Source organism: Mirounga leonina, unplaced genomic scaffold (assembly GCF_011800145.1).
Source record: "Mirounga leonina isolate KUSES-001 unplaced genomic scaffold, KU_Mleo_1.0 Mir_375, whole genome shotgun sequence".
In the NCBI taxonomy this organism is placed as follows: Eukaryota; Metazoa; Chordata; class Mammalia; order Carnivora; family Phocidae; genus Mirounga; species Mirounga leonina.
The window spans coordinates 292,278-315,886 of NW_023270717.1; the positions used below are offsets into that span (position 1 = coordinate 292,278).

The 23,609-nt window shown below is 63.7% G+C and overlaps 2 protein-coding genes across 5 annotated transcripts in view; one reads left to right on the forward strand and one right to left on the reverse strand.

The window, feature by feature from the left end:
* Window positions 1–2,071: 2,071 nt before the first annotated feature.
* ADM2 (adrenomedullin 2) lies at window positions 2,072–7,614 on the reverse strand. Its single transcript, XM_034986004.1, has 4 exons — window positions 7,474–7,614; window positions 3,253–3,324; window positions 3,005–3,125; window positions 2,072–2,390 (listed from the first exon to the last, which is right to left on the reverse strand). Exons 3-4 carry the CDS (start codon window positions 3,112–3,114, stop codon window positions 2,072–2,074), a joined length of 429 nt encoding a protein of 142 aa, XP_034841895.1. The 5' UTR covers window positions 3,115–3,125; window positions 3,253–3,324; window positions 7,474–7,614.
* A 409-nt stretch (window positions 7,615–8,023) lies between these two features.
* The window catches only part of SBF1 (SET binding factor 1), a 27,615-nt gene continuing 12,029 nt past the window's right edge, over window positions 8,024–23,609 (forward strand). For all 4 annotated transcript variants that reach the window (XR_004675873.1, XM_034985986.1, XM_034985987.1 and 1 more), the window contains exons 1-27: window positions 8,024–8,223; window positions 14,710–14,795; window positions 15,220–15,357; window positions 15,569–15,727; window positions 15,813–15,923; window positions 16,488–16,593; window positions 16,703–16,835; window positions 16,909–17,017; window positions 17,115–17,228; window positions 17,338–17,415; window positions 17,753–17,866; window positions 17,945–18,073; window positions 18,157–18,255; window positions 18,353–18,557; window positions 18,638–18,750; window positions 19,520–19,669; window positions 19,950–20,018; window positions 20,099–20,257; window positions 20,338–20,603; window positions 20,688–20,860; window positions 20,944–21,017; window positions 21,096–21,291; window positions 21,511–21,638; window positions 22,092–22,270; window positions 22,370–22,506; window positions 22,627–22,834; window positions 22,981–23,177. Coding sequence is in view for 3 of the 4 variants with exons in the window: in XM_034985986.1 (XP_034841877.1) it covers window positions 8,169–8,223; window positions 14,710–14,795; window positions 15,220–15,357; window positions 15,569–15,727; window positions 15,813–15,923; window positions 16,488–16,593; window positions 16,703–16,835; window positions 16,909–17,017; window positions 17,115–17,228; window positions 17,338–17,415; window positions 17,753–17,866; window positions 17,945–18,073; window positions 18,157–18,255; window positions 18,353–18,557; window positions 18,638–18,750; window positions 19,520–19,669; window positions 19,950–20,018; window positions 20,099–20,257; window positions 20,338–20,603; window positions 20,688–20,860; window positions 20,944–21,017; window positions 21,096–21,291; window positions 21,511–21,638; window positions 22,092–22,270; window positions 22,370–22,506; window positions 22,627–22,834; window positions 22,981–23,177 (3,685 nt within the window). In the remaining variant the exon portion in view is untranslated. The remainder of the gene's footprint in view (window positions 8,224–14,709; window positions 14,796–15,219; window positions 15,358–15,568; window positions 15,728–15,812; window positions 15,924–16,487; window positions 16,594–16,702; window positions 16,836–16,908; window positions 17,018–17,114; window positions 17,229–17,337; window positions 17,416–17,752; window positions 17,867–17,944; window positions 18,074–18,156; window positions 18,256–18,352; window positions 18,558–18,637; window positions 18,751–19,519; window positions 19,670–19,949; window positions 20,019–20,098; window positions 20,258–20,337; window positions 20,604–20,687; window positions 20,861–20,943; window positions 21,018–21,095; window positions 21,292–21,510; window positions 21,639–22,091; window positions 22,271–22,369; window positions 22,507–22,626; window positions 22,835–22,980; window positions 23,178–23,609) is intronic.

Sequence of the window (23,609 nt, forward strand, 5' to 3'; positions counted from 1 at the left end):
GAAGACCAGACCACACACAGGCCCAGGACTGGAGCCTGGGGGGGCGGGTCTTGGCCACGTGGCGCTCCTAACTGTCCAGATTTGACCCTCCTAGACCCCTCATCTTCCTCTTTCCCCGGTCCCCCTCGCCAGGTCCTCACTGCCAGCTCTCCCTGCCTGCCCTGCTGACACCCTTCGGTGGCTCTGAGGCCCGGCCCACTGGCCTCTCCTGCCCTCACTCACTCTGGTTCCAGCGTCTCTTAGCTGCTTTGGGTGGGGGGCAGTCCCCAGCCACACCCACTCCTCCTGTGGCCTTGGGGCCTTGGCACTCTAAGCTCCTTCCCCCTGGGACCCTTGCAAACCTCAGACCTACGCTTCCTCCAGGCAGCCTTTCCTGCCTGCCTTGCTCTGCTTCCCACACAACATGAACCACTCTCACTGCAGGGCAGGAACCCGCCGGAACTGTCCTCACAGGGCCTAATGGAGGGAAGATGCCTTACCTGGCCAGGTGATTCCCAAGCCAGAAGAGCAAGTACGAGGGTGGGAGCCCACATGGGAGTTCCAGGAGCCTCCCACACTTGGGGGGCCCAGGGTCTCTGAGGGGCAGGCCTGCCAGCAACCCAGAGCACCCCTGATGTCTGTGGCTGCGGTTTCTGCTTCTAGAGGTGGGAGAACGATAGCGCTCTCCTCACAGGGTGACCAACAGATGTTGACAGATTAGGTGCTGTTATGAGTGTTTGCCGAGTACTAGAAACCACCTTTCTCTTGGGGCACCTGGGGGACTCCGATGGTTAAACGTCTGCCTTTGGCTCAGGTCATGACCTCAGGGTCCTGGGATCGAGCCCCGCATCAGGCTCCCTGCTCGGCGGGAAGCCTGCTTCTCTCCCTCTCTCTCTGTACTCTCTCTCTCTCAAATAAATAAACTAAAAATCTTTAAAAAAAAAAAAAAAGAAGAAAGAAAGAAAAAGAAGCCACCTTTCTGAACGCTGGGTCACGCCCATATGACATGGGGGTGTCAGTGATGAGGGACTAGCAAAGGCTCAGGGATCACAACACGCAAAGGCCTGACCTGGGGTGATATACACCAGAAGGGGCCAGAGATCCTGTTCTAACCTTTAAAGGGCAATCTACCTCCCCAAATTCTCGACAAGCCTGCTCCAGCCTCCTGCTGTCCCTGAGCCTGCCCTCAGTGGGTTCCCAAACTGGGCAGGGTGGGGTCAGGGAGACTCTGTTGCCTGCGGCGCCCCCTACCCTTGTCTGGCCCTCCCACCCCACTTGAGGTGGTGATGGTTTTGACCTCATTGACCAATTTGAGCTGGGAGATCTTGCCCCCACCCAGCCCCACCCTGCCCTGAGGGATGGGAAGGGGCAGTCTGCTCTGGGCTGCCCGGTCCCCAAATGCCCCAGTGTGCCTCCAGAACCTCTACGCCCTCTCCCAGGCTCCCCGGCTACCTGGCTAGAGATCCAGGGAGGGTCTCCATTTTCACCTGGAGCCCCGAGGCTCCAGAGAACACAGCTCCCAGCAGACCTGTCCTCCATTTACCCTGGCCCTGGGGACAGGGACCACAGTGGGGCCCTCCTCCCTGCCACCTTCCCAGTCTCAAGGGCACAGGGAGTGGAAAGGCTGGGGACCTGGGACAGGCAAAGTGTGCATGCCCAAAGCCAGGGTTGAATCTGATGCTGTCAGGACCGGGGCGATGGGGATGGGGGACGGGGTCATGATGGGCCAACTGGTGCTTGCCCAGCATGGCCCTGGGTATTCAGGACCCTGGCTTCTGCTCCACATCCTTGGGCGGACCCTGCCCCTCTGAAACCCTTTTCGGGGGTACAGACTCTGCCTGCAGATCTCCTTGGGTCTACACATGTGCGTGGGTTTCCGCATCCAAAGCTATTTAAGATTGCTTGCTACAGAAACTGGTGGGGGTGGGGTGGGCTGGGAGTTGCCTCCAGGGCCTGCACCCTGGTTACCGAGGTGTGCAGGAGGCCCAGGGGGCCGGGTGGGGGCTGGGTGGGGGCTGGGGGCCCAGATGCAGCTCTGGGGTTGAGGTGCAGCATCCCAGCGGGGCCAGGCATGGTTATGGCCAGCTCCGCGTCAGCCGTAGCTGTGGGGGCTGCTGGGGTCCACGGGGGCTGAGTCCCGTGGGCCGGCTGACCCAACCAGCTGCCAGAGGCGGTGGCTGAGGTTCTGCACCTGGCAGGTGCCCAGCACACAGCCCACCCGCAGGAGCTGGGCTCGGGGCCTGCGGGGGCCCAAGTGCCGGCAGGGGCCGACCCGGAGAGGCCGACCCGTAGCGGGGGCTCGGCTGGCGCTCCTCTGTGGCTGGAGGGCCTGGTGTAGCTTCCAGACCACACGCCGAGGTGCAGGGTGTCGAGGCTTCAGGCCACCGGAAGGGGTCCTGGCTGGGGGCTCCCTGCAGAGGGGAATGGAGGAAGTAAACCTGATGGCCCAACCTTTCGGGGACCCCCCCAAACCCACCCAATTTCCCCCTCCACACAGGCCTGGGGTCATTGGCAGGGGAAGCCCAGGGTCCCTTTGGAGCTCCAGGCTTGGGTCCTGGCTCTCAGCCACCTCAGCAGCCCAGGTCACATGTCCATTCACCTGTGCCTCCCTGGGCAAAGGGCAGTGTCGGCCTCTGTGGGTCACTATGTTCACGACCCGTGTGACCCCCCCTTCCCAGCCCTCCCTTTGGGGGGGGTGGGGGATGGTGGGCAATCCTGGGGATCCCTCCAGCCTCCCCTCTCCTAGCCAACCTCTCCTTGAGGGGGTTGCTCTACCAATGGGGGAGGGGAGGGCCCTAGGAGAGAGGCAAACAGAGAGGGGCCTCTTGCCTTGCTCAGGGTTTGCTGAAGGCATATTTTCTGGCCCTTGATTTAGGAGGTAAGCCCTGGCAGCGGATGGGGGTTTCCCCAATGCTGGAGGAATAGGAGGAGGGGGGTACAGGGAGCGGAATGGAGGGGGCCCTCCCCAGGCATTCTGGTTTCCTTCCCTGCGGGCCACGGTTTGGCTGGTGTGAACCCCACTCACCTGGGTGGGGCAGGCTGCTGGCTCCGGCCCAGGCTGTGGGACAGTGTGCCTGGGAGCAGCAGGTAGAGGAGGCTGATGCAACCAAAGGTGACCGTCAGGAGCCGGGCCATGGCAGGCGGGGCTGGAGGGAGTGTGAGCCAGGCAGGTGTGGGGGACTGACGGCCCTCACCTCCAGCCACCCCTTTCCCTGGCCCATTGGGAAGCCTTGGTGATCAGGGGCACAGGCGTGGGGACAGGCAAGCTCATACCTACGTCTGTCGGCGAGTAGGTGTCAGGCGAAAGGCGGCCAGTAGGTCTGCTGTTGGCTGGGCAGGGAGCACCTGGTGGGTGGGGAACGTCCTCAGTCAGTCTGTGGTCTGTGGTTGGTCGGGGTCCTGCTTGGGACCTGGCCTCAGCACCTCCAGAACTAAATAGTCTTTCCAGGAGGAGGCGGAGCCGGATGCCCCAGCTGGGCGGGGAGCCCGGCCCTCCTGCTCCCTATTCCTGCCCAGCCCGCTGGGTAGCACAGAGGGTGCAGAGAAGGGGGGTAGCCTGACAGGAGCCCCATCCTGCTGCGAAGTGCTCCGACTGGCCAGGGACCCTAGCGGCTACCAGCCTCATCTATGGCGCCTTCTGGTGGAGAACACTGTCCTGGGGCCTAGGAATCTTCCAGGCTGAAGGAGTGGGTGTTGGGGCTGCAGTCAGCTAGACCGGGTCCTGCGCCTAGATGTCTGCCCTGATGAGCGGCCTGGGGGGCCTGGCTAGAATCACTGCTGGAGAAGAGCAGCTAGCTAGTCAGTTCCTCACAGAGGTGATTTGGAGACCCTCCCTCCAGACCCCCTCACAGCTGTGTTCTGAAAAATCTCCACCCTCTTTTCCCCTTTTAATGAAGTATTAAATGGTTTTTGTAAGAAATTTAAATAAGTAAAAAGTGAGACCCCTGCATTGCCACCCACTGTGGATTCTTCTGGGTGGTCACCACATTCCTGACTTTCTCTCACGCACACTAGTGTATTTCACTAGGGGCAGGTGGTGCTGTGTGTGTGTTACACGGGTATACGTAAGTAAAAACGTATATAAAGAGACTGCCATTCTTTCTGGTGCTTGGCCCTCCTCCAATGTGTAGGTGTTCTGTAACTTCTTTTTTTTTTTTTTTAAGATTTTATTTATTTATTTGACAGAGAGAGATAGCGAGAGCAGGAACACAAGCAGGTGGAGTGGGAGAGGGAGAAGCAGGCTTCCTGCCAAGCAGGGAGCCCGATGTGGGACTCGATCCCAGGACCCTGGGATCATGACCTGAGCCGAAGGCAGACGCTTAACGACTGAGCCACCCAGGCGCCCCGTTCTGTAACTTCTTCTTTTTTATTTATTTATTTATTTATTTGACAGAGAGAGACACAGCGAGAGAGGGAACACAAGCAGGGGGAGTGGGAGAGGGAGAAGCAGGCCTCCGCAGAGCAGGGAGCCCGATGCGGGACTCGATCCCAGGACCCTGGGATCATGACCCGAGCCGAAGGCAGTCGCCTAACCAACTGAGCCACCCAGGCGCCCCGGTTCTGTAACTTCTTAATTGATCTTTTATTAATGAGCAATTAGGCCATGTCTGATCTTTCTAAGAGCAAGAACCCCTGTATTGTGAGCTCAGAGAAGTGTCTGGATAGGATACTTTCCTAGAAGTAGAAATTCTGGTTGAAGGTGAAGCTGTGTGTTGACGGATAGTACTATCCGTTCTCCACAAAGCTTGTGCCGTCCACTCTCAAGTGATAATGGGCTTGGCTTTAGCCATTCTTTGGGTCTTTGTCTATCTGAGAAGGGACAATTACCCCATCACCCCCCCCCCCCGCAGATGTTTCTTTGATCATCTGAGCATCTCTGTGTCCATTCACATCTCTTCCTGTCTTAGCTGCTCCAGTCCTGTTCCCTCTGTCAAGTCATCACGGATGACCTGGTCACTCTGCTCCTCCTGCTGCACACACCATGGGAGCTCAATAAACATTTGCTGGGTGAATAAATCAACAAGTGTGGAACGCATGACATATTAAAGAGCTTGGTTTACATCCTGAAGAAGGTAGGGAAGCATCAGCAGCTATTCCGGTTTCTATTTGTTTATTTATTTTTACCACCTGGGGGAGGAGAGAGAGTGAAGCCATCACATTTATATTAGAAAAGTGCCTGGGGCCGAGCAGACGGGTCTGAGAGAAACTGAGCGACTCTGGGGGGCAGGCGAGGAGGGTCAGCCCTTCTGTTTGCTGATGCAGGGAGCCCCTATTGAGAGAGGGTAGGGCTTGGCTGCCTGGAGTCATCCTGGCCGAGGTGTCTGGCTGCCCTCTAGCCTTGTGGACCTGGGGCTGGAGGGAGGGCCGACCTGGAACACAGATCTGGGAGTTTCACAGATGGCAAGGCTCTGGGAGGCGAGAGGTGTGGTGAGCTCTGCCCCCAGACGGTGCAGACAGAGGACAGAAGCCGCATGCCAGCTCTGGAGGGACAACCAGGGAAGGGGAGGGCAGAGGACCCCCAGGGCAGCCTGCCCCCTCCCCCCAATCTGTCCACCACAGTCGCCAGTGCCGCCTTTCCAAAACTTGAAGGTGATCGTACTACTCACCCCTCCAATAAAGAAAAAATTAAATCAAAATTCCTTGCCTCTGCAAGATTTTTTAATCTGGGAAAGTGAAGGTAGACCTCAGTGCAGTTCACAGGCCTGTGGGTCACTGCATTCTTTCAGAATACTTGCTGCCACCATGGGCCTGTGGTCCTGTCTCCCCCCCAAACCCACAGATGCATGGGGTGTCCTCTGGCCCCCAAGTCTCAGCCTGGCTGCTTATTTTGCCCCTGTCCCTGCTGACTGGATGAGAGGCCCCCTCTGTGGCCCCACAGCCCCCTGGACAGCACATCTTGCAGTCCTTACTGTCTGTAATGGTGTGTGTGTCCTCCAAGGGGAGACCGGGGCTACCTTCAGTTACGCTCAGTTAGTTGCAGGAACTGCTGGCCTGTGGAATTTCGCAAGAAGCCCAGAGGTTTCCCTGGAGAGTGGGGACTGGCCACAGGAGGAAGGTGGTGCTGGTGACGTTGGAAGAATGCTTTAGAGAAGAAATTTGTGTGGGGCAAGAAAAGCGAGGGTGGAGGCTGGCTGGGCAAGAGCTTGAGGAGAGAGGTTTTGCTTGAATGTTTCAAGGTGGGGAGATTGAGTTTAATCCTCATGGCCAGGATCTGTAGAGAGGGCACGAGTGAGGATGGGGGCCACTGATAGGGAACAGCAAGTGGGGGGGGAGGTGGGGGGGAGGGGCAGAGCTTCAGTGGTAACTGTGGAAGGAGGAGTTGTGGTGTGAGCGGGCAGACTTGGGGTTTGCTAATGCAACACAAGGCCTCCCCTCTGATGGCTTTGTTTTCTTTATAAAGGAGGGGCAGTGGGGTCATCTCTGAGACATAGCAGGTGGGGTCAGAGACTCCCCGGACATCAGCAGGCTGAGAAGTGGGGGCAATGTCCATGGTGTCATCATGGCCACTCTGCACTATGGGGTGGTGCGGGACTGTGCGTGGCTGGGGTTTGCTAGATGAGGACAGTGAAAACAAAGTCAGAGAGGCCAGGGGCTGACAGGACATGGGCAAGATGAGAGGTGATGGGAGCCACAGTGGGTGGGGGTAAAAGGCAGGAAGGAGGAAGCCAGGGAGAGTCACTCCCTGTAAGAGGGCTGAACCTGCTGGAGAGAGGAGGTAACAGGGCAAGCCTGGTGCCCCGGAGGAGGTGACATGGACAGCGCAGTGGTCAGGAGACTTGATGACAAGAAACTCAGTGGGGATATCATGGTCTAGAAGGGACCCCAAACCTACCCTCGACCCTAAGGCACCTCTGAAAGGGCTGCAAGGAATGGGCTCCTAAGGGCATGAGGGTGGGGGAGTGGGGCGCAGGGTCTCCACAGTCTCTGAGGGACAGCCAGCCCTGGCCTCAGGCGCCAGGCCAGAGGATTTGCCAGGGACCCTGCCCGCCCAGGCACAGCTCGACGGCGTGGTCGGTGTGGTAATGTGGTGGTGAGGACCTTTTTGGGTATAAGTGACAGAAACCAACTCAAGCCACCTGGGGCCAAAAGGAGGGCTTCTCAGCCTATGGGCCCAATACCCAACAGAAGCAGAGGTGTGGCTGGGCCTGAGCCCCAGGACCGGGAGCAGAGGGAAGGGAGCGCCTGGTGGGATCTCTGGGTTCAGTTTCATTCATTCTCCATCTGGCTCCTGCAAGGGAGGGGCACTTGGATGTGGGCAGTCTGTTCCTTTCTATGTTCTTGTGCAGCCAAGCATCGAAAAGCAAGCCCAATCCTGCCAGCCCCTCCCAGCTGATCAGTGACGTGGCCCGAGGCTCCCTCCACCTCTCCAGCTCCTCTCCCAGCACGTCCTGCCCTAGACTCCGTGTCCCCCTCGCCCATCCCTGTGCCACGGCGGGGAGGCCCCGGCCGGTCCTCACCCCTGAGGATGGTGCGGCCAACTCCCAGGCACCGTACCCGGCCTCCAGGTGCTCTCGGCTTAGGACGCTGCTCTTCACAGCGGAACCGGCAGCGCACCTTGTTAAAGAACACCCCACCCAAGGGGGGCCCGAGCTCTCCTCGGGCCGCGAACCCCAAGGGCAAGTCCTGAGTTCTCGCCCGCAATCCCCAGGTTGGCAGCCCGTTGAGGGGACGGCCCCGGGCTCGTCCTGGGCCCCAGGCTTGGGAGATCTGGGGGCAGTCCCGGGCCCTTCCGCCTTCCTCCAAACTGGCAGCGCCGGCGTACAGCGGGATCCCCGGGAGCTCCCAGGAGCGAGACCCGGCCGGTCTCCACCCCGGCGTAGGAGCCCGGAGCTCCAGGCCACCTCCGACCCCGGCCGCGCCTGCCGCTGACCCGCGCGAGCCGCCGTCGCTGTCAGCGCCCGGGGGGCGGTGCCGGGAGGGGACCCGCCCCCGGGAACCGAGCCCGCGCCGACTGGCCCAATGGGAGCGTGTAGCTCCGGGCCCCGCCCACGATGGGGGCGGAGCGGGGCCGCGCAGGCGCACGGCGCGGCCGGGCGGGCCGGCTGGCTGGGAAGATGGCGGCGGGAGCCCTGGCTGCCGCCGCGGAGCGGGCCCGGGGTGTCCGGGGAGCACGGGCCAGGGCCGGGGCCGGGCCATGAGCGCGCCGCCCTCGCGTCCCCGAGCCGCGGAGCCCGCCCGCGCACCTCGCCATGGCGCGGCTCGCGGACTACTTCGTGCTGGTGGCGTTCGGGCCGCACCCGCGCGGTGAGTGCCGGGCCCGCGGCCGAGGGCTGAGGGCGGAGGGCTGGAGCCCGGAGCCCGGGAAGGGTCAGCCGGGGCGGCAGGACAGGCGCTCCGGGGCAGTCGCGGGGACATGTGAGGCGGGCGGGCTGCGGCCGCCGGGCCAGCACGAGGGTCGTCCGGGGCACCTGCCGGGCTGGGGTCGGGGGTCGGGGGTCGGGGAGGGGCGGCCTCTCTGAGGACAGCAGGGCCGTGCGACACGGCGAGCCGAACCTGCCCATCACACTCAGGACGGAACCGGGTCAGGCAGCGCTTTGGCGTGGGCCTGGGAGGTGGGAGGGCCCCGAGAAGGCTCGGCCTCCCGCCTCCCAGTTGGGTGGGATGGGCCCGCTCTGCCTTGGCCGACTGCCGGGTAGCTCTGCCTCTAGGGGCACGGATCCTTCGCTTGCCAGCCCCTCCTTTGACCCCCGGTGCCTCTGGTCTGGAGCCTCCGCCCTGCCCGTGTGGGATGTCCCTGGCCCGGGGGGATGCAGAAGAGGGGTGGGATTTAAGGACCACTTCGGGAGGAAGTGTGAGGTGGAGAGAGAGAAGAGCATTCCTGGCAGAGGGCCTGCGGTCCTCACGCCTGCAAGCCAAGCCCCGGGTGGGGGATCATTGTGGTGACTGGTGCCGATGTCCAGGAGGTCCACGTCTAGGGGTAGGCCTGCGTCTGAGAGCCCTTCAGCCCAGGGGCAGCAGAAAAGAGCCTGACAATGACATCAGCAGCAGTCATGGAGACAGTGGCTTGGGGAGTGCTCTCCGTGTGCCAGGCCCTGCACAGCCCTGTGTGTGTGATCTCATTTCTTCCTCCCAGCAGGCCACCGAGGTTTCCTTGCCCTCTGCCTCGTACATAGAGTGGAGCCGGGCAGAGAGGCTGATTGCCTGGTCTGAGCCCCCCCAGAGGCTAAGCCACCACCAAGCTGTGGGCTCAAATCCCACCTGCAGGGGGGCAGTACATGTCCTTGGGGGATGCCTCTGTGGTCAGGCTGGGGCTTAACCTCGAGACTGAGGGTGGGGTTGAGCCCCCGGTCTGTGCTGCTGCTTGTCAGCCCAGTTGCCACTGTCACCACCCGGAGCCCAGACTTTCTCTCCTCTTTGCCTTTCTTGCTGAGACACCTGATGGACCCTGCACACTCCAGACCCTCCTCAGTGCCCTTGTAGGACTCGCTCCTCTTCTCTGTCCACGGGTTCATCCCCTGACACCCTCAGTGATGAGCGTGTCTTCCTCCCGAGAGGGAGGTTTTGCAGCAAGAACCAGTCATCTTTGTGTCCCAGTCTGCACGTGGCGGGCTCACTGTCAGTGTTGTGCAGGCCCACAGAGGGAGAACTGTCTGTTCCAAGGTGCACGTGGGGGGCAGTGAGGACGCCATGCCGCCTGGAACAGAGGGAGGCATGGGATCCAGGGGAACAAGGTTGGCTGAGGGGCTGCCCCAGCATGAGGGGCCCTGGGCTGGAGCTGCATGAACAGAGTGGGCTTGGAGGCTGACGATGCTGAGGGTGGTGTGGGAAGGGTCTGGGGAGGCAGAGACCACAGGCAGAGGCCAGGCGGTAGCAACAGGGATGGGGAGTTGAGGGTGAATTAGGGAGGTGGGAGGTGGTATGAGCGGGCATGGCAGGCTGGCTGTGACACTCAGGGGGTGGGCACCCCTGGCATTTGTGGTCTCTGATAAAGACAGGAGAGAAGGCTGGAGTCCATAATGCCTGCTTACCCTGAGTGTCCACTGCAGTAGGGGTGTGGGCCAGGGAGCCCCCTCACCACTGCCTTCAGGGCTGGAGCTGGTCAGTTGCTGGCTGGCCACCCAGCTTCAGGGCCTCTGTTGGCAGGACTCATCCATCCCTGTGAGAAATAAGCCCACGGTCAGGACCCTGGCCATAGTGCTGAGGTCAGAGCCCGGTGGAGGGGGGAAGCCTGAAGCAGAGGAGCACTACATGGGGGAGTCAGTGGTACCTGCTTTGCCACTTGATAGCTCTTGACCTTGGGCCAGTCTTCCAGCTCTCTGCACCTCAGCTTTTTCATCTGGACTTGGAATGAGTCACACAGACCTCCCAGGCTGCCATGAGCATGAGGTGGACACAAATGTGAGGCTGTTCACAGGGGAGGCTCCAGGACGTAATGGATGTCTTACTAATGATGAGCAGCAGGTGTGTGGATACCCGTAGGCACTGACACAGTGGGCACTTCTGCTGGAGGTGAGGACCCTGTGTGCTGGCAGGCCTAGGACATCAGGACAGGGATGCAGGGTCTTCTGGGTTCAGTGGAGGGGGTAGGAGAGGGGGATATCTGTCCTTGGCCTGGATCTGGACATCCTGTCTGGAGCTGGTGGATGCAGGGTCTGGGTACAGGAGCCCTGCCTGAGGGAGCATCTGGTTTTTGTGTGTGTGTGTGTGTGTGTTTTAAGATTTTATTTATTTGAGAGAGAGAGTGAGAGCACAAGAGGGGGGAGCGGGAGAGGGAGAAGCAGACTCCCTGCCGAGCAGGGAGCCCGATGTGGGACTCGATCCCGGGACTCCAGGATCATGACCTGAGCCGAAGGCAGTCGCTTAGCCGACTGAGCCACCCAGGCGCCTGGGAGCATCTGGTTTTATGGTTACCATCTGGCAGACCTCTCCAGGCAGGAGCATGGGGAGGGGGCTGAATGGGACCCCAGCTTTCAGAGTGCAGACCCTTCCCCTGGTGAGTGGGAGGAGCTCCTTCACTCAGGACATGGGTTTAGCACCTTCTGTACCCCAGGCCCAGCTCTGGGGATGCTGTGGGGGCCAGTCAGATCACACCTGCCTAGCTTCTGGGCTGGGAGGGCCCTGACAGTGGTCAGTTGATTGAACACAGCATGGCCAGTGCCAGGCTGTGTCTTTGGGAGCAGGAGACACACTTGACCTGACCAGGCAGCTGGGTGCATGTCTACCAGGGAGGAGGACCCTTCCCCATGCCCAGCCCCACCCCTAGCATTTGAGAAGAAGACCTGCTGTCCCATGGCCTGGCCTCTCTCAGATCTGACTGTGCTGAGCGGGCCACATTCCTGGGCCCCATCTTCTCTCCCCACCCATGTTCCTGCCCTCTGGAGCAGGTTGGGGCTGTTTGGAATGGCCTCAGCTGGCTTCCAGCCCCCACCCTGGGAGCCGGTCTGGTCTGCCTGGGGGAAGGTTGGGGAGGACCACTGGAGAGGCGGCAGCCCCTCTGCACACATCCTGTTGCTGTGGCTGCTGGGATGCCCTGGGTGTGGAGGTTGGGTGGGTGGAGCAGCAGGAAGGTCCCGTCCTTCCTTCACTCTCTTCCTATAGCTGAGCTTGTCCCAGGGCATCTGCACTGGGGTGTGTGGAGGAACGGGAGGGGCAGGCAGAGGAGGCTGCCATCCTCCCTTGCCTCTGCTCACTGTGCATGCTGGCCTGGGCTGGCCCTCCAGGCGTCGGAGCCTGGCACTGGTGACGGCCACTGCCAGCAGATGACAGAACGCGTGCTCTGTGTTCTCTCGCCCTGTGTTCAGGCCTACAGCCCACACAGGGCTGGCTGTGGGGACATGGTTGCAAGAGGAAGTGCTTGTCCGCCTATGTGTCTCAGGGGACTTCGGTGCCCTTCCTCCTAAGGCCTCTCAAAGAGTCCCACCCTGGGACACATGATGGTGCTGGTTAGATTAGTTCTACCACTGTGGGGTGATAGGGTACCCTTCCTCCTCCGAGGTGGGGAGGCTCTGGTGGGGCAGGGAGCTGAGCTGCTGCAGGTCACCTCCATGGCCACAAGGGCTCAAGTGGGTGGGGGACACTGGGAGACATGGCAGAGCTCTCACCTCCCCCAGGATGCAGGCCAGCAGCCAGGTTGCAGCCTGGCCCCTGCTAGCACAGAGCTGAGGTGTGGGCCAGGTTTCAGAGAGGCTTGGAAAGAGAGGAGGAGTCCGGGCCTCTCTGCGGTGTGCCCTTCCAGGAAGGGCTTGCCTGTCCTGGAGCACCCTGGGGTTCCAAAAGCTGCCCTGCACTTCTGATTAAGGAACCTGTTTGCTTGTGGGGTGTGAGTGGGCCTGGGTGTGGGCGGATGGCTGTGCAGCTGGCCGTATGCATCCGGCAAGCCCTAATTAGGCTGCGTCTGTCTGTGCCGGGCACAGGTGCAGCGCTGGATACAGAGACGTAGTTTCTTGCTTATGGAGCTCCCATCTGGCCCAGCCAGCCAACAGGTGCACCAGGAGCCACAGAGGAGTTTAGTGGAGGGAGGGAGGTCCTGGGGGTCCTGCTCTAGGCCCCAGGCTCAGGCAGGGTGCAGAGAGCTGCCTGGAGGAGGGGGCACTCTTTGGGCTGAGACCTGAAGGCCAAGTTTGGGACCATCATGGCCCAGAGAAGGAGCTGGGGGCTGTGGGGGGGATGCCTACTGGCCGTGGGGGCAGTTGGAAGAAAGCCTCCAGTTGGTTCTGCAGAGGGCGGAGCCCTGCAAGTGGGAGTTGATGGTTCACAGGCTAAATGGGGTGGGGAGGGTGGGTCGTGGACAATGGCCAGTTACGTTGTCTGCTTCCCTGTGGGGAGAGGCTGCCGAGAGCAGCCCTCTGAAGGCTGTCTGGCCTTGGGAGGGAGCCTGTGGGGCAGAGGCTACTGTCCCCGTCTGCATACATCCTCTCTTCCTTCCTCCGCCCGCTGCCTCATGGCAAGAACTGGGTGAGCCCTGGGTGCCAGCCAGGCCCAGGCCCAGATGGTGGTTTGGGGCTGCACACAAATCAGCCCTTGGGGGAGTGGGTGGGGAGGGAAGCCATGGCTCAGGGTGAGCTGGCCTGGGCCTGTTGAGGGTGGCCCTGGGGAGTGGGCCTGGGGGGACCCAAGGGGCTTTGTCTTAGTGGACCATGTGCGTGTATGCATGCTTATGTGTAGATAGGTACGGTACCAACAGACACCTGTTCCTGTTCTCTGTCTCATCTGGTCTGTCTTTTCAGAGTCTCAGTGGTGGGAGGGAGTGGGGAACAGGAAACTGAGGTTTTGTGAGTCAGAGTCATGGCCCCTCCTCGCCCCACCAGCAGCAACCTGCCCGCCGCTGCCGACCTCCTTGGCATTGCCTCCATGATCCTGGAGGGTGGCTGGTCTCCTGAGATTGTAGCTCAGCTCCTTTGCTGTCGAGTTGCTGGGGTCTCCTCACCAGTGCCCAGGCCCCTGGCACTGTCTGAGGCTCCTGTGCACATTTAGGATGGACCAGGCTGGCTGGACGGGGGTGGGGGAGCTGTATGCAGCAGGTCCTCAGAGGCTGTGGCCCTTGGCTTTCTGGGCCTTGGGGCAGGCCCTTAGAGAGGCTCCATGCCCAATGCCCACTCCTTACCTATTCGCTCCTACTCTCCTAATGGTGTGGGCGGTGGTGTCGAAGCTGGTTCGAGCATAGGGTGGGGACATCTGTGCCCAGGGACCTGCCTGTCGTGTGTGAGAGGTGAAGGTAGGGAGGTTTCTGTCTCAGCTGCTTTACCCTGCTGCCATGCTGGGTGGGCTGGAGGTAGAACAGAGACCTGTGTCCGTTCTCTGCTCGTCTTGTGAGGTGAGTGGTCCCCTGACAGGGCCCTCATCATGCCTCCTAGTTTGGCTCTGGAGCGGGTGAGCAAGATGCAAGGGCCCCTGACTCCACCCATGTGGACCGGAGCTCTAGGCATGGAGTGGGGGAAGCAGCCCTGGGCCTCCTGCCCCCATCCCTCCCCCTGGCCCAGGGGACCTATGGGGGCTGCGCTCCGCGCCCCCGGTCTGTGTGGCTGTGCGCGGTGTTGTGTGCAGGCAGAGACAGCAGGCCTTCAGTGCCCCTGACTGTGGCTGGATCCCCAGCGCCCAGGAGGGTGCTCCTTCAGTGGGTGTCCTGAGACCTGGTCTCTGTCCTTCCTGACAGCTGCCACCTCTCTGGGCCCTGTGCTGGGCCTGTCTCTGAGGCCATGGTACAGGGCAGTTTGGGCCTGGGTGCTCTCTCCCCTGGCACAGACAACAGGTGTGAGACCTCTGCCTCTCGAGTGGGCTCAGAGCTGGCAGGTGAGGTGAACCAGGGAGTGGGGTGCCCCTGTCCTCATGGTGCTCACTGCCCGGTGGGGGCTAAGTGCCGAAGCTGGTGGTCGGCTGTGGAACATCCAGAGCTGCTCTCCCCTTGGTGGAGGGCTGGCTTGCCGGTGTGCAGCAGGCTGGAGGTGGGTTCTGCCTGGGGGTGTTGGCGTGTTGGGGAGGGGCACGGGAGTGGCACCAGGCCGGGGCTTCCGTGCTTTTGGTGCCTGGCCTAGCAGAGGCTTTCAGGACTCCCTGTCCCATACCAGGGCTTCTCTCTGTGCCCTCTGGGGGCCCTGGGGTCCGTGGCTGCCTAGTGGCCACCCCTCATGAGACTATTTTTAGCGAAATGATAGGTCTGGGAGCTGAGGCTGGTCTGATGCTACACAAAGTCCAGGCTGGGTAGGAGGTTTCCATCTGAGACCCTTGAGGCTCCTGCCTGGGTGGGGGGTGTGGGTGGTGGGAGATGCCCTGACTACGTGCTTCTGTCCTCAGGGAGTGGGGAAGGCCAGGGCCATATCCTGCAACGCTTCCCAGAGAAGGACTGGGAGGACAACCCGTTCCCCCAGGGCATCGAGCTGGTGAGTGGGGGGTGCTGAGGTGGGGGTGGGGGCAGGCCGGCACTGGTTTCCCCAGGACTGTGAGGAGCCTCTGCAGTGCCCAGCCCCCGATGGGCATAAGGAGATAGCTGAGCTGCTGCAGAGGGTGGAGGGTGGGGGTCCCGGGCTTGGCTGGCAGGGTACTTGGTGCCCACCAAGTTGTCTGTCGCTTGTGATGGGGAGACCATGTCCTGCATCAGGGAGTTCTCTGGCCACAGTGAGACCAGAAGCTGAGACTTCCTTTTGGGGGGAGGGTTGAGGTCTAGGAGGTGAGATGCACCGAGGGTCGCAGAGTGAGGTGCTGCCTGCCACACTGGGACCTGGTGTCCGTGCCCTGGATGCAGACTTCTGAGGGCAGGGAGACGGAGGGAGCCAACTGCTGACCCCTCGCCCCCCTCCCCTGCAGTTTTGCCAGCCCAGCGGGTGGCAGCTGTGTCCTGAGAGGAACCCGCCAACCTTCTTCGTTGCCGTCCTCACCGACATCAACTCTGAGCGGCACTACTGTGCCTGCTTGACCTTCTGGGAGCCAGCAGAGCCCACACAGGTCATCTTGGGGGCTCGGGGGTACAGCCTGATGGGGTTCTGGCTACGGCCGACTCCCTCTGCCTCTGTCCACGCGTTTGTCTCCCTGTGTGTGGCAAGTCCTGGTGCCTCAACCCCACGGAGGCCTGAGTTCCCGTCTGAGTCACCGGTGTCCTCCCCCGGGGCCTGTGGGACATGCCTGAGAGCGGGGCAGACGGGGCTTCTGTCCACAGGAAGTGGTGTGCGCCGAGGACGCCACTGAGCGGGAGGAGGAGGCGGACGAGGGCGGCCCAGCGCAACTGTCGCCTGCGACCCCTGGCCCACCTGGCCAGCTGTTCGCGCCCAAGACACTGGTGCTGGTGTCTCGACTGGACCACGCGGAGGTGTTCAGGGTGAGGCGGGCAGCCAGGGTTCAAGGCAGGCTATGGGGTGCCCCTGCCGGTGGCGCCACCATTCCCCAGTTTGTGGTCCTTGCAGAACAGCCTGGGCCTCATTTACACCATCCACGTGGAGGGTCTGAACGTGGGCCTGGAGAATGTGATCGGAAACCTGCTCACGTGCATCATCCCCCTGGCGGGGGGCTCACAGGTGGGTCCTGGGGGCAGCTGCTGTCCGCCCATAGCCACGGCCCTCCTGGTGTCCCAGACCACGAGGGTGCAGCCTGTGGGCACTCAGTGTCCAGCTGGGCTCAGCCTGGCCCAGACCTTGGACACTCTCCTGCATCTTGGCCCTGCCTGCTCACCTGTGTGTCCCATGTCTTGCCTGGCTCCCTACCTGGCACCCTTCAGGTCCTCTGTCCTCTTGTTCCTTGGGTGTGCCTGGCTCTGGATATTGGTGTCGGCGTGACTGTCAGTGTCCCCACGTGTAGGTGCGTCTAACTGTGTTTCTCTGCCTGTCTGTCCTGTGCAGCTGGACTCTGTTGAGGATGGAGTGGTACGGATTCTTTGTTTCTTCTGCCCACCCAGGCCCCACCTTGCCCCAGGTCAGAGGCCCTGAGTTTTCTTGGCAGCAGTGCTCAGGCCGGGAGGCCGGCCGTGGCCTTTCCCTCCTGTTGTGAGGCCTGTCTTGGCCAGTCTCGCCTCCGCTCCTGGAGCTCTGGGCAGAGACAGGTCTGGGCGGGGCAGCTGAGCACCGGCCCCTCTCTTTCCACAGAGAACCATCTCTTTGGGGGCCGGTGACCGGCAGGTCATCCAGACCCCGCTCGCCGACTCGCTGCCCATCAGCCGCTGCAGTGTTGCCCTGCTGTTCCGCCAGTTGGGTGAGCCCGGCCGCCCCAGCTGCGCATGCCGCCCTCTCGCCCGCCGGGCCCGGGTCACAGGAGGGGTTCGTGCTCAGCTGGCCCTCCAAGCCTGTGCTTTTCCCTGCAGGCATCACCAACGTGCTGTCTTTGTTCTGCGCTGCACTCACGGAGCACAAGGTGCTCTTCCTGTCCCGGAGCTACCAGCGGCTCTCAGACGCCTGCCGGGGCCTCCTGGCGTTGCTGTTTCCCCTCCGATACAGGTGCCCCTGCTGCCGCCCAGCCCCTCCTCCCGCCCCGCCCTCGGCCCCCGCACTGAGCCCTCGCCCATTGCAGCTTCACCTACGTGCCCATCCTGCCGGCGCAGCTCTTGGAGGTCCTCAGCACCCCCACGCCCTTCATCATCGGTGTCAACGCGGCCTTCCAGGCAGAGACCCAGGAGCTGGTGAGGGCTGTGGGCTGTGGCCTGCGCCTGCCTCCCTGCTCCGGGCCACACCGACTGGCCGGTGGCTCCCTGACCGCTTGCTCCCTTTGATCCATAGCTGGACGTGATCGTCGCTGATCTCGACGGAGGGACGGTGACGGTCCCCGAGTGTGTGCACGTTCCCCCCCTGCCGGAGCCGCTGCAGAGCCAAACACACAGTGTGCTGAGCATGGTGAGGCGGGGCCGGGGGCCTCGGGGCAGCTGAGGCGGGGCCACCTGGCAGCAAGGGGAGCCCCGGGCCCTGGGTGCGCGGCCATCCCTACTCCCCTCTGCTTCTGCAGGTGCTGGATCCAGAGCTGGAGTTAGCGGATCTTGCCTTCCCACCACCGTCAACGAACGCTTCCTCCCTGAAGATGCAGGTGGGGGTCACTGTGGTCCCAGCGCAGGGGCCTGTGCTAACCCTGCAGCCACCCCTCTGGGCCAGTTGCAGGGGGCCGCGTGGGGGGGTGGTGAGCCCTTAAGGGGTCTGTGTGGGAGTGGTCGTCAGCACCGAGCCTCAGAGGAGTCGCTGTGGCTTTGTGTGAAAGACGGTTGGAGGAGCAGGACGGGGCAGAGGCGCCTGGGAGGCCTGGCAGGGCACGGGTAGGTGTGTGTGCGTGCGTCGGGGTGGAGCCTGGGGCAGGTGGAGGGCTGCCATGTGCAGGGGCTGGGGCAGGCCTGTGGCCTTGCCCTCACCTGCACTCGCCTGCGCCTCAGGACAAGGAACTGCGTGCTGTCTTTCTGCGGCTCTTTGCTCAGCTCCTCCAGGGCTATCGGTGGTGTCTGCACATGGTCCGCATCCATCCAGAGCCTGTCATCCGCTTTCATAAGGTGGGCCACAGCTCAGGCTGAGGGTGGAAGCGGGCAGGAAGTCAATGCTGAGGGGCTGACCCCCTTGTATGCCCCCAGGCAGCCTTCCTGGGCCAGCGTGGGCTGGTGGAGGATGATTTCCTGATGAAGGTGCTGGAGGGCATGGCCTTTGCAGGCTTCGTGTCAGAGCGTGGGGTCCCTTACCGTGCCACGGACCTGTTCGATGAGGTGCACCCCCCACCCCAGTTGGGAGGAGCCCCCGCCACCACTCCTGCCTCGCCCAGCCTGCCTGACCCTGCCTCCTCCCCCAGCTGGTGGCCCATGAGGTGGCACGGATGCGGGCAGATGAGAACCACCCCCAGCGCGTCCTGCGTCACGTCAAAGAACTGGCAGAGCAGCTTTACAAGAATGTATGGCGGGTGACACAAGGGGGTGGACCAGCCTGGCCCGGTTACCGTGCCACCTGGCATCAGGGAGCTTGCCCACACTTATACGTGTCCCACCCAGGAGAACCCGTACCCCGCCGTGGCTATGCACAAGGTGCAGAGGCCAGGGGAGGCCAGTCACCTGCGGCGGGTGCCCCGCCCCTTCCCCCGGTTGGATGACGGCATGGTGCAGTGGATCGTGGACCAGGCCACAGCCAAGATGCAGGGCGCACCCCCGGCCGTGAAGGCTGAGAGGAGGACCACCGTGCCCTCGGGGCCCCCCATGAGTGCGTAACGGGGAGGGGGCCAGGGAGCTCGGCCCAGGGTAGGCACGAGGTCAGAGATGAGTGCGTTTTCTTTTCCCCAGCTGCCATCTTGGAGCGGAGTGGCGGGCTCCATGGCAACAGTGCACGTCGGCTGGAGGTGGTTCGAAACTGTATCTCCTACGTGTTTGAGGGGAAGATGCTTGAGGCCAAGAAGGTGAGGGCGGCCGGGTGCAGGGAGCACCTGTGCAGGGTGCTGGACCCAGGGTCTGTTCACCTGCCAGGGGCATGAGGGGCAGGTGACACCAGGTGTCAGGCCCCTTCCTCAGTGCAGCTGGGCAGAGCCTGCGGTGGGGGGGGGCTCGCAGGAGGGCTTTACTTCGTCTTCCAGACATGGGAACCTGCAGGTTTCTGCTGCTGAGTTTCTTCTTCATCCTTCCTGACGGAAGTGCAGGCCCACCCCAGTCGTGTGTGTGTTGGTCTTGCCCTCTGTGGTGCTCAAGAGCTCCTCTGGGTTTCACAGCAGCCAGATTGCGTCTCGGCTGCACTGTCTCCTGGGAGGGGCCTGCAGGGCTCCCAGTGGTTTTACGATGAAAAGCAGTAAGAGAACAAGCACACGGCCCTTTCTGCGGCCTGCCCGGTGCCCAGCCAGCCACCAGCTCTGCGTTAGACTTATGCTCTTTGGACACTGAGGCCCTGGCCAGCGGGGGGCTGCAGACATGGGAGCTGGCGCGTTCTGGGGCTCAGGGCCAAGGGGCTGCACCCTGGCTGTGGATGTGCAGCGTCTCCGTCTCTGCAGGGCAGTGAACTCGCAGAGTCTAGGCACACCCGACCTGGACCGCTTCCAGGTCCCCTCTGTGCTTAGAGCCTGGGCTCTGGCCTCCCGGGGGCTGCTGCCCTCCCCTCCTGGGCTCCGTGCCCTGTGCCTCCCCCCTCCTTCCAGGGCATGGCTGGATGCCCCCAGCCCCGTGTTCCCCTGTCCCCAGCTGCTGCCAGCTGTGCTGAGGGCCCTGAAGGGGCGCGCGGCACGCCGCTGCCTCACGCAAGAGCTGCACCTGCACGTGCAGCAGAACCGGGCAGTCCTGGACCACCAGCAGTTTGACTTCGTTGTCCGCATGATGAACTGCTGCCTGCAGGTGAGGCCGGGCCCCCACCCTGCTCCTGATGTGGACGCACGGGTGGGGCAGGCAGGGGTTCCCCGGTCTACCCATGAGGACGCATCTTCTGGCAGTGCCGACAGCTGGGGAGATCCTGGTCTGGGAGTGGGGGTGGCAGGGGGAGGACCTGAACCTCTGGGCGGCCCTTTGGGAGCCGGCTCAGACGGGGACAGTGGTGGGAGATGCTGCTCTGGCGGTGGGGCCGGTTAGGGCAGGGTGGGCGTGTGGGCACGGTTCGGGCAGCTCACGGCTCTTGCAGGACTGCACCTCCCTGGACGAGCATGGCATCGCAGCGGCTCTGCTGCCCCTGGTCACGGCCTTCTGCCGGGTGAGTGCTGGGGTCGCCCCGGTGCCCTTCCCTCGCCCCCTCCTGCTGCACCTGGTGACCTCCCACCCTGGCCTCTGCAGAAGCTGAGCCCGGGAGTGACCCAGTTTGCATACAGCTGCGTGCAGGAGCACGTGGTGTGGAGCACCCCGCAGTTCTGGGAGGCCATGTTCTACGGGGACGTGCAGACCCACATCCGGGCCCTCTACCTAGAGCCTGCTGAGGACGGAGACCACGTGCAGGTGTGCGGGGACTCCCGGGCCTCGGGCCTCGGGCCAGCCCAGCCCAGCCCCGTCCTGGCTCACCTTGGGCACTGTGGCAGGTGGGGGAGCTGTCTGCACGGGAGGACGAGCGCTCTGCCCTGGATGTGGCCTCTGAGCAGCGGCGCCTGTGGCCAACCTTGAGCCGAGAGAAGCAGCAGGAGCTGGTGCAGAAGGAGGAGAGCACGGTGTTCAGCCAGGCCATCCACTACGCCAACCGCATGAGCTACCTGCTGCTGCCCCTGGACAGTAGCAAGAGCCGCCTCCTGCGGGAGCGCGCAGGGCTGGGCGACCTGGAGAGCGCCAGCAACAGTCTGGTCACCAGCAGGTGCGGCCGGGGCCTCGTGGGCCTTGTAGGTGGGTGGGGCTCGGCTGGCCGGGCCTGTGCCCACGTGCCCCCTCCCTGGCCTAGCATGGCGGGCAGTGTGGCGGAGAGCTATGACACGGAGAGTGGCTTCGAGGATGCAGAGACCTGCGATGTGGCCGGGGCCGTGGTCCGCTTCATTAACCGCTTTGTGGACAAGGTCTGCACAGAGAGTGGGGTCACCAGCGACCACCTCAAGGGGCTGCATGTCATGGTGCCAGGTACGGGGGGCCTGGGTGTGGAAACGCTCTCCTGAGCCGGGCAGGCATGGGGGGCCCAGGGTATGAAAGCGACTGTCTCCCAGACATCGTCCAGATGCACATCGAGACTCTGGAGGCTGTGCACCGTGAGAGCAAGAGGCTGCCCCCCATCCAAAAGGTGAGCGGGGACCGGGCAGGGCTGCGGGGCCCCAGGGCCTGGGCGGTATCCCGAGGTGCCATTCTTGTCCCTGAGCAGCCGAAACTGCTGCGGCCACGCCTGCTGCCCGATGAGGAGTGTGTGCTGGACGGCCTGCGCGTCTACCTGCTGCCAGATGGGCGTGAGGGGGGCACGGGGGGCACCGGGGGGGGACCCGCACTGCTCCCGGCTGAGGGCGCCGTCTTCCTTACCACGTACCGGGTGATCTTCACGGGGATGCCCACCGACCCCCTGGGTGAGCCTTTGGACCCTTCGTCTGCCCCCGCCCTCCCTTCCCCACCGGGGTGCTTGGGGGGAATAGGACTTTCCCTCCTCAGGGGCGCGGGGTCTCTGTGCAAGACAGGTCGTTGTCTGCCCCCCTCCCACCTGCCCGGGACCTCCATAGCTCTGGTACCCCGAGACTCTGTGACCCCCGGTCCTGCCCTCCCCCTGACTCTGCCCGGCCTGTGCTAAGTCGGGGAACAGGTGGTGGTGCGTTCCTTCCCGGTGGCTGCGCTGACCAAGGAGAAGCGCATCAGTGTGCAGAATCCCGTGGACCAGCTCCTGCAGGACGGGCTGCAGCTGCGCTCCTGCACATTCCAGGTCTGGCCAGGGGAGGTGCTGGGCACGGGCGTGCTGGGGGGCTTTGGGGCCCCTGCGTTGTGGCTCTCATCTCACGAGCTGGTGTTAGGCGGGACCTCACCTGTGGCGCCTGGGATGTCTTGTTCACGCTCAAGCTGCCGTGCTGTAGCTCGGTGTCGTTGGCCTGTGTGACGTGCTGGCCTTTAGGGCTCCTGTGCTTGTTTGGGGGGACCCTGACCCTGGCATCCGTGTATCCCGCACGACTGAAAGTCACACAAACGAATGTGACAGCTTGGTGACAACCGGCCACACACCGCATGACGAGCGGCCCCTGCATGCCCGCTGCCCCTCAGGAGGACGCCCCTGCCAGGCTCCAGGGGCCCCCAGCTGCTTGCCGGCGGCCTGCGTGCTGCCTCTGTGGCCAGGGCCAGAGCCCAGGGCGCCCGGACGCTGAGGGCCTCTTGTCTGACACAGCTGCTGAAGATGGCCTTCGACGAGGAGGTGGGGTCCGACAGCGCCGAGCTCTTCCGCAAGCAGCTGCACAAGCTGCGGTACCCGCCAGACATCAGGGGCACCTTCGCCTTCACCCTGGGTTCCCCCCACACACCCGGCCGGCCGCCCCGCACTGCCAAGGACAAGGGCCCTTCCCTGAGGTGTGGCGCTGGGCCCCGGGGCCCCCGCCCCTCCCTGTGTGTGTGTCCCCCCGCATCCATTCCCTTGCCTCTGCTGACCTACGCCCGCACCCCCTCCAGGACCCTGTCCCGGAATATCGTGAAGAACGCCAAGAAAACCCTCGGGCGGCAGTACGTTACTCGGAAGAAGTACAACCCCCCCAGCTGGGAGCACCGGGGCCAGCCACCTCCTGAGGACCAGGAGGACGAGATCTCAGGTGGGTGGGGGCGCGGGAAGCCCCGGGGGGTCTGGGTGAAGACCCCACGTGCAGGGCCGGGGGCCTGGGCTTTCTGTGGGTGACGTGCCCCGTGTGCCCCGTGTTCCCCGCCCGCCGCAGTGTTGGAGGAGCTGGAGCCCAGCACACTGACCCCGTCCTCGGCCCTGAAGCCCTCGGATCGCATGACCATGAGCAGCCTGGTGGAGCGGGCCTGCTGCCGGGACTACCAGCGTCTGGGGCTGGGCACGCTGAGCAGCAGCCTGAGCCGCGCCAAGTCCGAGCCCTTCCGAATCTCCCCGGTCAACCGCATGTACGCCATCTGCCGCAGGTGAGCAGGCCGCCCAGAAGCCGCGCCCTGGCTCCCGGTCCGGTGGCGCGCCTGGAGGGAGCGTGGCAGAGGCTCGGGGCAGGCGCGGCGCTGGGGGCGTGCCCTGTCCCCTGCGGCCTCAGCCGGACAGTTCTGACTCCTCGCAGCTACCCGGGGCTGCTGATCGTCCCCCAGAGCGTCCAGGACAACGCCCTGCAGCGCGTGTCCCGCTGCTACCGCCAGAACCGGTTCCCGGTGGTGTGCTGGCGCAGTGGGCGCTCCAGGGCGGTGCTGCTGCGCTCCGGCGGCCTGCATGGCAAGGGCGTCGTCGGCCTGTTCAAGGCCCAGAACGCGCCTTCCCCAGGTATCCGCGGCTGTCCCCGCGCGCCCCTGCGGCACCCCCCCCGCCCGTCCCCGCGCGCCCCTGCGGCACCCCCCCCCGCCCGTCCCCGCGCGCCCCTCCGGCACCCCCTCCCGCCCGTCCCCGCGCGCCCCTGCGGCCCCCCTCGCTGTCCCCACGCGCGCCTGCGGCATCCCCCCCCCCGCCCGTCCCCGCGCGCCCCTGCGGCCCCCCCTTGCTGTCCCCACGCGCGCCTGCGGCATCCCCCTCCGCCCGTCTCCACGCCCCTGCGGCCCCCCTCCCGCCCGTCCCCACGCGCGCCTGCGGCGCCCCCTCGCCCGTCCCCACGCGCGCCTGCGGCATCCCCCCCGCCCGTCCCTGCGCGCCCCTGCGGCCCCCCTCGCTGTCCCCGCCCGTCCCCGCACCCCTGCGGCACCCCCCCCCCCCCCCCCCCCC